A 12,349-nucleotide genomic window follows, 5' to 3' on the forward strand; every position below is an offset into this window, starting at 1 on the left:
GGAGTGAGTCGATACAAGTGTCAGTTGTATCGATACCAATGGTGTTGCAATATTGGGTTTATAATAGTGTCATTTGATTGTCATTTTAGTGTTTTCTTGTTTGATTTTAGAATCTATATTAGTTTTTTTGTTGAAAAATAACTGGTTTTGATACGATTTCTGCCCCTTCCGAACGGGTTGAGCAGGTAGTGAGTAGATACAAGTGTTGGTTGCATCGATACCAATGGCGTCGGAATATTGGGTTTATAATAGCGTAATTTGATCGTAACTTTAGTGTTTTCTTGTTTATTTAAAAAAAATATTTGTGTTTTTTTTTGTTGGAAAATAATTGGTTTTGATACGATTTCTGCCCCTTAGGGACAGGTTGAGCAGGGAGTGAGTCGATACAAGTGTCAGTTGTATCGATACCAATGGTGTCGCAATATTGGGTTTATAATAGTGTCATTTGATCGTCATTTTAGTATTTTCTTGTTTGATTTTAGAATTTATATTTGTTTTTTTGTTGGAAAATAACTGGTTTTGATACGATTTCTGCCCTTTTGGGACAGGTTGAGCAGGAAGTGAGTCGATACAAGTGTTGATTGAATCGATACCAATGGCGTCGCAATATTGGGTTTATAATAGCATCATTTGATCGTAATTTTACTGTTTTGTTGTTTAATTTTAGTAAATATTTGTGTTTTTTTGTTGAAAATTAGTTGGTTTTGATACGATTTCTACCCCTTCGGGACGGGTTGCGCAAGGCGTGGGTCGATACGAGTGTCAGTTGTGTCTATACCAATGGCTTCGCAATATTGGGTTTGTAATAGCGTCATTTGATCGTAATTTTAGTATTTTCTTGTTTGATTTTAGAAAATATATGTGGTTTTTTTGTTGGAAAATAATTAGGTTTGGTACAATTTCTGCCCTTTCGGAACGGGTTGAGCAGGTAGTGAGTAGATACAAGTGTCGGTTGCATCGATACCAATGGCGTCGGAATATTGGGTTTATAATAGCATCATTTGATCGTAATTTTAGTGTTTTCTTGTTTATTTAAAAAAAAAATATTTGTGTTTTTTTTTTGTTGGAAAATAATTGGTGTAGATACGATTTCTGCCCCTTCGGGACGGGTTGAGCAGGGAGTGAGTCGATACAAGTGTCAGTTGTATCGATACCAATGGTGTCGCAATATTGGGTTTATAATAGTGTCATTTGATCGTCATTTTAGTGTTTTCTTTTTTGATTTTAGAATCTATATTAGTTTTTTTGTTGAAAAATAACTGGTTTTGATACGATTTCTGCCCCTTCCGAACGGGTTGAGCAGGGAGTGAGTAGATACAAGTGTTGGTTGCATCGATACCAATGGCGTCGGAATATTGGGTTTATAATAGCGTAATTTGATCGTAACTTTAGTGTTTTCTTGTTTATTTAAAAAAAATATTTGTGTTTTTTTTTTGTTGGAAAATAATTGGTTTTGATACGATTTCTGCCCCTTAGGGACGGGTTGTGCAGGGCGTGAGTCGATACAAGTGTCGGTTGCATCGATACCAATGGCGTCGCAATATTGAGTTTATAAAAGCGTCATTTGATCGTAATTTTAGTGTTTTCTTGTTTAATTTTTAAAAAATATTTGTGTTTTTTTTGTTGGAAAATAATTGGTTTTGATACGATTTCTGCCCTTTCGGGACGGGTTGAGCAGGGAGTGAGTCGATACAAGTGTCAGTTGTATCGATACCAATAGTGTCGCAATATTGGGTTTATAATAGCGTCATTTGATCGTAATTTTAGTGTTTCCTTGTTTAATTTTAGAAAATATATGTGGTTTTTTGTTGGAAAATAATTGGTTTTGATACAATTTCTGCCCTTTCGGAATGGGTTGAGCAGGGAGTGAGTCGATACAAGTGTCAATTACATCGATACCAATGGCGTCGTAATGTTGGGTTTATAATAGTGTCATTTGATCGTAATTTTAGTCTTTTATTGTTTAATTTTAAAAATATATTTGTGTTTTTTTTGTTGGAACATAATTGGTTTTGATACGATTTCTGCCCTTTTGGGACAGGTTGAGCAGGAAGTGAGTCGATACAAGTGTTGATTGAATCGATACCAATGGCGTCGCAATATTGGGTTTATAATAGCATCATTTGATCGTAATTTGACTGTTTTGTTGTTTAATTTTAGTAAATATTTGTGTTTTTTTGTTGAAAATTAGTTGGTTTTGATACGATTTCTACCCCTTCGGGACGGGTTGCGCAAGGCGTGGGTCGATACGAGTGTCAGTTGTGTCTATACCAATGGCTTCGCAATATTGGGTTTGTAATAGCGTCATTTGATCGTAATTTTAGTATTTTCTTGTTTGATTTTAGAAAATATATGTGGTTTTTTTGTTGGAAAATAATTAGGTTTGGTACAATTTCTGCCCTTTCGGAACGGGTTGAGCAGGTAGTGAGTAGATACAAGTGTCGGTTGCATCGATACCAATGGCGTCGGAATATTGGGTTTATAATAGCATCATTTGATCGTAATTTTAGTGTTTTCTTGTTTATTTAAAAAAAAAATATTTGTGTTTTTTTTTTGTTGGAAAATAATTGGTTTTGATACGATTTCTGCCCCTTCGGGACGGGTTGAGCAGGGAGTGAGTCGATACAAGTGTCAGTTGTATCGATACCAATGGTGTCGCAATATTGGGTTTATAATAGTGTCATTTGATCGTCATTTTAGTGTTTTCTTGTTTGATTTTAGAATCTATATTAGTTTTTTTGTTGAAAAATAACTGGTTTTGATACGATTTCTGCCCCTTCCGAACGGGTTGAGCAGGGAGTGAGTAGATACAAGTGTTGGTTGCATCGATACCAATGGCGTCGGAATATTGGGTTTATAATAGCGTAATTTGATCGTAACTTTAGTGTTTTTTTGTTTATTTAAAAAAAATATTTGTGTTTTTTTTTGTTGGAAAATAATTGGTTTTGATACGATTTCTGCCCCTTAGGGACGGGTTGAGCAGGGAGTGAGTCGATACAAGTGTCAGTTGTATCGATACCAATGGTGTCGCAATATTGGGTTTATAATAGTGTCATTTGATCGTCATTTTAGTATTTTCTTGTTTGATTTTAGAATTTATATTTGTTTTTTTGTTGGAAAATAACTGGTTTTGATACGATTTCTGCCCTTTCCGAACGGGTTGAGCAGGGAGTGAGTTGATACAAGTGTTAATTGCATCGATACCAATGGCGTCGCAATATTGGGTTTGTAATAGCGTCATTTGATCGTAATTTTAGTTTTTTCTTGTGTAATTTTAAAAATATATTTGTGTTTTTTTTTGTTGGAACATAATTGGTTTTGATACGATTTCTGCCCTTTTGGGAGGGGTTGAGCAGGGAGTGAGTCGATACAAGTGTTGATTGAATCGATACCAATGGAGTCGCAATATTGGGTTTATAGTAGCGTCATTTGATCGTAATTTTAGAGTTTTCTTGTTTGATTTTAGAAAATATCTATGTTTTTTTTGTTGGAAAATAATTAGGTTTGATACAATTTCTGCTCTTTCGGAACGGGTTGAGCAGGGAGTGAGTCGATACAAGTGTTGGTTGCATTGATACCAATGGCGTCGGAATATTGGGTTTATAATAGCGTCATTTGATCGTAATTTTAGTGTTTTCTTGTATAATTTTAGAAAATATCTGTGTTTTTTTGTTGGAAAATAATTGGTTTTGATACGATTTCTGCCCCTTCGGAACAGGTTGTGCAGGGAGTGAGTCGATACAAGTGTCAATTGCATCGATACCAATGGAGTCGCAATATTGGGTTTATACTAGCGTCATTTGATCGTAATTTTAGTGTTTCCTTTTTTAATTTTAGAAAATATATGTGGCTTTTTGTTGGAGAATAATTGGTTTTGATACGATTTCTGCCCTTTCGGCAGGTTGTGCAGGGAGTGAGTCGATACAATTGTAGATTGCATCAATACCAATGGAGTCGCAATATTGGGTTTATAATAGCTTCATTTGATCGTCATTTTAGTGTTTCCTTGTTTAATTTGAGAAAATATCTGTGTTTTTTTTGTTGGAAAATAATTGGTTTTGATACGATTTCTGCCCCTTCGGAAAGGGTTGAGCGGGGAATGAGTCGATACAAGTGTCAATTGCATCGATACCAATGGAGTCGCACTATTGGGTTTAGATTAGCGTCATTTGATTGTAATTTTAGTGTTTTCTTGTTTGATTTTAGAAAATATGTGGGTTTTTTTGTTGGAAAATAATTGGTTTTGATACGATTTCTGCCCTTTTGGGACGGGTTGAGCAGGGTATGAGTCGATACAAGTGTCAATTGCAGCGCTACCAATGGTGTCCCAATATTGGGTTTATAATAGCGCCATTGGATCGTAATTTTAGTGTTTTCTTGTTTGATTTTAGAAAATATCTGTTTTTGTGTTGGAAAATAAATAGGTTTGATCAAATTTCTGCCCTTTCGAAACGGGTTGAGCAGGGAGTGAGTCGATACATGTGTCGACTGTATCGATACCAATGGCGTCGTAATTTTGGGTTTATAATAGCGTCATTCGATTGTAATTTTAGTGTTTTCTTGTTTAATTTTGAAAATATATTTGTGTTTTTTCTGTTGGAAAATAATTGGTTTTGATACGATTTATGCCCTTTCGGAACGGGTTACCTACAGAAACCAAAGTGCCAGTCTTGTATTATTTAGTTTATACATTGTTAAATTGTTCACAAAGGAGTTGGTTGATCAATGGTTTTTGTATCGCCAATTGCGGTACTTTTTATTTGGATTCCTTTAAGATTACTAAATGATTGAGTGATATCATGTAAAGAATCTGATTTCAGGCAAACCAATATTTTTTGAATACAGAATGTAACATTGTATAAATACGATTACACATTACGAGACAATTTTACAATACCGACAAAATATAATAATAATTTTTATGATGTACAATTTTTTACCAAAATAAAGTAAATAGTGAAAAATAAGTAAAGCAACTCAAAACTGCAAATGTCTCTCAATCAAATCCATCGAATTTTTGTCCCTGAAGCTTTTCTGTGTCCAAAAACTTGTATAACTACAGAAATATCAATAGAACAAAACAGATATTTGTAGCGATAAAAATACGTATATAAACACAAAGCTATCGATAACCTCGAGAACTATTGATATTTGTAGTAATACCAATATTGATATAAATACAGTAATATCTATAAAATAAAGACACAAATATTTGTAATAATAAACATACCTACACAAATACAGCAATGTCAATCAAATTTAAAAAACACAGATATCCATCCATCCATACATCCATTTTCTACCGCTTGTCCCTTTCGGGGACGCGGGAGGTGCTGGAGCCTATCTCAGCTGCATTCGGGCGGAAGGCGGGGTATACCCTGGACAAGTCGCCACCTCATCGCAGGGCCAACACAGATAGACAACATTCACACTCACATTCACACACTAGGGACCATTTAGTGCTGCCAATAATAAACATACTTATATAAACTCAGCAATATCAATGAAATAAAAACGCTAATAGTTCTAATAATAAGCACGCTTCTAAAAATACTGCAATATAAATAACATAAAATAAAACATTTGTAATGATAAACATGCTTAAGGAAATAAAAAAATATCAATAAAATAAAAAATATATCTTTAATGATAAACATACAAATACAAAACTATCAATAACATAGACAAACAGTGTTTAATAATAAATAATAATAAAAAATACATATAAATGCAGCAATATCAATAACATAAAGGCACAGATATTTGTAATAATAAACATTCTAATATAAATGCATAAATATCAATAAAAACCAACAAACATATATGTAAAAAAAATAATAATAATAAGCACAGCAATATCAATGAAACCCCCTCCCCCCCATATACAAATAATTGTAATAATAAACATACTGCAATACTAAATACTGCAATATCAATAACATTTAAAAACGCATATATTTGTAATAAACATGCTTATACAAATACTGCAATATTAATACAATAGAAAAACACATATATTTATAATAAATATGCTCATATAAATAATGCAATATTATTAAAATTTAAAAACACATATATTTATAATAAATATGCTCATATAAATACTGCAATATTATTAAAATTGAAAAACACATAGTTATAATAAATATGCTTGTATAAATACTGCAACATTGATCAAATAAGAAACACAAATATTTGTAATAATAAACATACTACAATAACAACAAAATAGAAAAACACATAATAAACAGGCATATATAGATACGGCAATATTAATGAAATAAGAAACACAAATATTTGTAATAATAAACATACTACAATAACAACAAAATAGAAAAACACATAATAAACAGGCATATATAGATACGGAAATATTAATGAAATAAGAAACACAAATATTTGTAGTGATAAACATACTTCTATAAATACTACAATAACAACAAAATTTAAAACACATAATAAACAGGCATACTGCAATATTAATGAAATAAGAAACAGAAATATTTGTAGTAATAAACATACTTCTATAAATACTATAATAACAACAAAATAGAAAAACACATATTTGTAATAATAATGCTTGTATAAATACTGCAATATTAATGAAATAAGAAACACACATGATGGTAATAATAAGCATAGAAGAGGCCTGGAACAAAAAGATCAATCCAATCCTGATACTACCCTTGGTATCGACACTCCAGGTATTTGGGTCGATCCGAGTCCCCCTAGTGGCCAGCCGGTGCATCGCAGTGGTGCGCTGAGGCAGGTCAGCACGTCACGGATTCTTGTCATAGCGTCCCTCTTGTGTCGCTTCTATTTCCAGAACCTTTAGTTCCACTTGATGACTCACAACAAATCTCAGCCACTGTACCTCCGCCAAGGCGCTCTTGTATGTTCAGTGCGTGTGTCACTCCACTTGATTCTTCCAAGCGGGCATGGAATGGAGACCCCCACCAGATGGCGCTGTTTGCCTTCTTTACAAAATAGGGGGCGTGTCCTTTTATAATGTTAGGACAGTAATATGTGGAAAACTTTGGGACATGGTACCACAGCTAACTAGATTAGCAAACCCAGGCTTCACTACACGTCTTAAAATAGTTGACTGATACAGGTGTGGGAGCCGTAGATTTCATCGCTTTGTTTCTTTTTCACCAAATAGGCGAAATGTGTGGTCCCTAGACTTGTTTTTACAACAAAAAGTAAGCCGCCCGCCCTCAAATAGACGCACACCTGGATTATGCGATTGGAAACCGGATTTCGGGAGGGGGTGTGCGCATGTGCCAGTTTCAAGGCGCGGGATACAACCCGGAAGCAGATACCATTCCATAAAAACATAGCAACAATTGTCATGAAGAGGAGACTTTTTATTTGCGTCACAAAGTACAAGAACCGAACGTCTAGAAGTGAATAAATGGGAGGAATACAACCGAGATTTATTTAAGAAAACTTGTTTTTACAACAAAAAATAAGGCGCCCGCCCCCAAATAGACGCTGCTTGTGTTTAGAAAAAAGATAGTGTGTATTTATTTGAACGTATCGGATATTTGCCAAAACAGAATGGCCAGTGGCCACAAACTGCGGAGGAGGTCGTCACACAGCCATATTTGTCGATTAAAAATGCACATTCATCCCAAATTGGACCCACACACCTGACGATTGGAAACCAGAACTCTTACTCTGGAGGCCGGAGAGGACCCTTCGTATCGCGCATGCGCCGGTCTCAACGCGCGGTATACAACCCGGAAGCAAATGTAGTTACCGCCATAGACGTCTTATAAGTAGACGCAGCATTGGCTGCTGTGACGCGAGAAATCCGGCCGCCATCTTGAAGTGGCGATGAGGAGCCGGCGAGCAGCCTAAACTGACAGTTGACAGGTAGAAAACAAAGATGGTGTTCAGCGTTTTCCTGCTCAAATGAGCGAACTGTTGAAAATAGGAATCGGGTGATTACTTTTCACAAGTAAGATTTAACATTAACGTACTATTGGTTGTATTTTGTGAAAAGAATATTACCACAGAGTTGAGAAGGAGCAAATATCTTCAATAGTACTGAAATCGTAGCCGCTAGCAAACAAGCGTATGATTGACCATAATAGAATTGCTTGTCAATGAAATTAATTACATTTAAAAATGTCATACTTGAATAACATAAAGTTGAAATAAATGATGAAGATAAAGATTGTAAAAGCCAACAGGGGTAAAAGTTAGGACTACAGTCCAGATTGTGTGGGGGGTTCGGGGTAATATATGTTAGCTAACTAGACAATCAGATGGACAGTGGCTATGGGTGAGGGCCGACATCCGGGCAACTGAGCTACATACGGGTTCTTCGAGCCATAGCAACCAGACTGGCGTTGAAAACAAACCGTTGCCATTACTCTTTAACCTGTCGACCTACGCTGGTTAAACCCGTCATTCTGCCTCCAAAATGCCGAAAAACTGTGTTGTTTTTGGTTGTGCTAACCACAACTGGAAACAGGGAAAACAAAGGTTGTATTTTGTTCTGCCAAAGCGTGATAAAAGCCCACAGAGACGAGACAAATGGCTCGCAGCTTTACACTGGGAAAACGAGGACGGTTCTCACTGGAGTCCCCCAAAGTCCCGGGTCATGTGTTCGGATCACTTCTTTTCTGGTAAATATAAGGAACAAAAATCCACCTTCTTAACCACAACTTGGCTATACGTCCGTGCTAATGTTGTACTTGTTGAATTTGTACCTTATAACGTTCGACAGCTGAAGTTGTTGTTGTACAAAAATAACATGCGGTATATACTATATAGTCTATATAGCCTAGCTAGCTATTTTCGAAAACCGGACAACGAGAGGATACCAAAGGCAGCGTTAAGATGGACACCACTGGGAAAACGTAAGCCAGGGCGGCCAAAGAACACCTGGCGAAGAACAGTTGAAGGGGAGCTGAAAGAGATGAAGCTTACATGGGGCGAGGCACAGAGACGAGCACAGCAGCGAGATGAATGGCGTCGAGTCGTTGAAGCCTTATTTCCCATCCAGGAAGAAGAGGATTAAGTTAAGTAAGTAATATACTATATAGTCTATAGCCTAGCTAGCTATGTTCGAAAACCGGTTTCGTTTAAATTTGCACTTAACAGTTGGGTTTTTAAAAACCAATAAACGCTATAATTTTCATGTTGCCATTCAATACATGTAGCCCTCAAATCTCTCAATATTTTATACACTAACACTTGATCTTGTTGTTGATAACTTCCGCGTCTCTTTCTTAGTAGCGCGCAGGCTAAGCTAACTAGCAAGCTAAGCTAAGCCTGAGAAGCTTTAAAGTTCACTGAGACGAGTCTGACGCAAATAATACATTTTCGTTTTTTCACACGATATGCTAATAAGTAAAAATGCGTAAATGAAGGATTTAACGCTGACTTCCAAGCCACAACGCTCGTTAAATGCTTTTTCTGTCAATGCTGTGTTCGCTGTGAGCTGGTTTGTTTTCAACGAATTCCCGGTTGCTAGGGGATTGGTAGGCGGAAGTGACGTAGGTCCGCCCTCACCCATATACAGTATTATACAAGTCTAAATTTAGTCAAGCTTTCCAACCCAATTTTGTGTCAAGTGTCACTAAGAGTCAAGACAGAATGAACTCTCTGCTGCTGCAGCAACAGAGATACAGTCTATAGGTCCCTAAGATATATAGATATCTAATGTATTCATACACTGTTTATGTAGGATATACGCATGTATATATAACCTAATCATATTGTTTCTTCAACTTAAAAATAGCTGACCGATTTTTTCCCCCCTTCTCTGGGATTATATTCCCAGTTTTGATCTCGGACGTCTGGTCATTTATATGATATAATCAGAATATTCTATTACTGTTAAGCAAACTATGAATAATAAAACACGCCAAAACATGTGTCCTTTATCATAGCTACACGTATGACAAAAAAACGCGTGAAAATCAGTGGTATTCAGTGAGGTAAAATGAATTAAATGCGCTGACAGTTCATTGCTCCTGCCAAATGAATTGCACTGAGTGGAGCGGATCACCACTCCAAGATGGCGGCCCCGCGTCTCGTCAGCGCCAGTAGGCAGTAGCGCTCGATGCTGCGTACCATTATAACATGTCTATGGTTACCGCCACCAGGTGTGACGGTTGGAGTGAATAAACGATGGGTTCTCACTTCTCTGTGATGCGCTTTGAGTGTCTAGAAAAGCGCTATATCAATCTAATCAGTTTTTATTTATTATTATTACACCATTCCATAAAAACATAGCAACAATTGTCATGAAGAGGAGACCCTTCGTATCGCGCATGCGCCAGTCTCAAGGAGACTTTTTGTTTGCGTCACAAATTAAAAAGAACAGAACGTCTAGAAGTGCATCGATGGGAGAAATACAACGGATATTTATTTAAGAAGGTTGCTAAGAAATGTTGAATGTTAATTCGGACTCCCTAACAAAATACGAGTGAGATGAAAGATAATGATCGAAGCAGGTTTATTGAAGGTGAACTGGATGAGGCAATCAATTAATTTTGAATGGGGTTTTTTTTAGAATTGTTGAAGTAGAGCACACAATTCCCAAACAGGGTGAACATTTTAAAGTTGGAACAGTTTGAATCAGATGAACAATGTGGGAGTTGAAGAACTTTGAAGAATGTCCCATTGATTTCAATGGAAATTTCCCAAAAAAAACGGGAATTTTTTGGGAAAATGGTAAAAAAAAAAAAAAACTTGAATGTTCTGAATGAGTTGAAACGGTTGGTGTTGGAATTTTTCAAATCGGTCGAGAAATGTTGAAGTAGTAACATGTTGAGTAGAGAAATGGCATTACGGAATTCCGGGAATTTTTCCGGTTCAAAAAACAACTTCCTTTTTTGTCCTGATTAAGAGGAATTTTTTTGCTGGTGAAACGGTTGAAAAAATGTGGAAGGAGTAGTCGCCAGAAAAAAGGGTGGAAATAGGGCTTTGGAAAACCGGGAATTTTGAAAAATCCTGGAATTTTTTTAAACTTGGAAAAAGGGCAGTTTGAATTTCCAGGACGGTGCAATGTGTTGAAGGTGGAATGGTTTGAATCGGTTAAAAAATTTTGGAAATGGTGAGAGTTTGAAAAACGGCCAATTCATTTTAAATGGGAAAAATGTCCCGGAAATCTGGGAATTTTTGGAATTTGTCAAGGGAAAGCCCGCGATTCCCGAGTAGGCTGAACGTTTTGAAGTTGGAACGCTTTGAATCGGGTGAAAAATGTGGAAGGTAGAAGAAGAAGTTGAAGTAGAAGAATAAATAGATGAATTTTGGTGTAGAAAACCATATGAGCATTCACACAATAATAAAGTACACAAAACGTCAACATTTGCACGACACGCATTTGAGCTGCGGGTGTTTTATTTGAAAGCGTGGACACGGTGATAAATGTGTGCATGCATATACAACTAAGAAAATGCAGCATGCAACTTCTCCCAAGTAGCACATTCCAGAAGTAAAAGCTGTCTGCAGCGTCTTGCCTACTTCCTTTCCATTATTGTGAGCATGAAGCCGAGTTGGAGGAAATATTAGCTACTATAAGATCCAATCATTAAAAAAAGCCTCCTTTTCTAGACCACTCTGATCCCTCTCGGCCTTCAGTCTGACTGCAAGCTGAGCTTTTGGCACTTAAGGATTTGGAGGTAAGGGAATGACGGCAACAGCTGCTAAATAGGTGCAAAGTTAGCGAGGAGTTTGGCGCTCAGAAACGAGCACGGATCCTCTCCAGTGGATCCGTCTCCCACATCTTGGGGTCCCAAGCATGGAACCAGCCGGTGAAGGTGGGCGGCTCGGCTCCCTGCTTGATGGTGGTGATGGCCAGCCCTTTACGGCCGGCCGGGTCCAAGTCCACGTAGTCTCTCGCTGGAAGAGACGGACAAGGAACAAATTATGACCTGCAGTCATGAACACACAACGCAATTGGAACCTTTTCAAATGTTTTGTTCATGTTAAAATTATGTTCCGCTATTTCAAAAAAAAGTTTTTTTTCCACATTATTTTTGTTTTAGCACAAAACATGCATCAAATTAAATTAAAAAAAACAAAAAACTTTTATATAAACAAATAGAAATGAATGACTGCATTAGTTCCATTCATGTTTGGAATAAATGGTCATAAACACATTATGATGGGACTGTCCATCGTTCCAACTCTGCCTGATACTGATACTGATACGATTGGGAAGTTTCCAAATGTATGTTTTAATGACGTTAAAGTAGTCATTTCCCATGATTAAAAAAAAAACTAATAAAAAAAAATGTTTCCCCATGAATTTGTTTTAGCATGCATAAAATTAAATAAACAACGTATATATATTTTTTCATATAAATAATTAGAAATTAATACAATT

General features: G+C 36.3%; 1 protein-coding gene across 1 annotated transcript in view; it reads right to left on the minus strand.

The window, feature by feature from the left end:
- Nucleotides 1-11,328: 11,328 nt before the first annotated feature.
- scinlb (scinderin like b) overlaps nucleotides 11,329-12,349 on the minus strand; it is a 94,012-nt gene continuing 92,991 nt past the window's right edge. Inside the window, exon 17 of the mRNA XM_062022268.1 lies at nucleotides 11,329-11,862. Coding sequence (XP_061878252.1) covers nucleotides 11,702-11,862 — 161 coding nt within the window. The 3' untranslated portion in view covers nucleotides 11,329-11,701. The remainder of the gene's footprint in view (nucleotides 11,863-12,349) is intronic.

This window comes from Entelurus aequoreus, linkage group LG16 (assembly GCF_033978785.1).
Source record: "Entelurus aequoreus isolate RoL-2023_Sb linkage group LG16, RoL_Eaeq_v1.1, whole genome shotgun sequence".
NCBI classification, from domain to species: Eukaryota; Metazoa; Chordata; class Actinopteri; order Syngnathiformes; family Syngnathidae; genus Entelurus; species Entelurus aequoreus.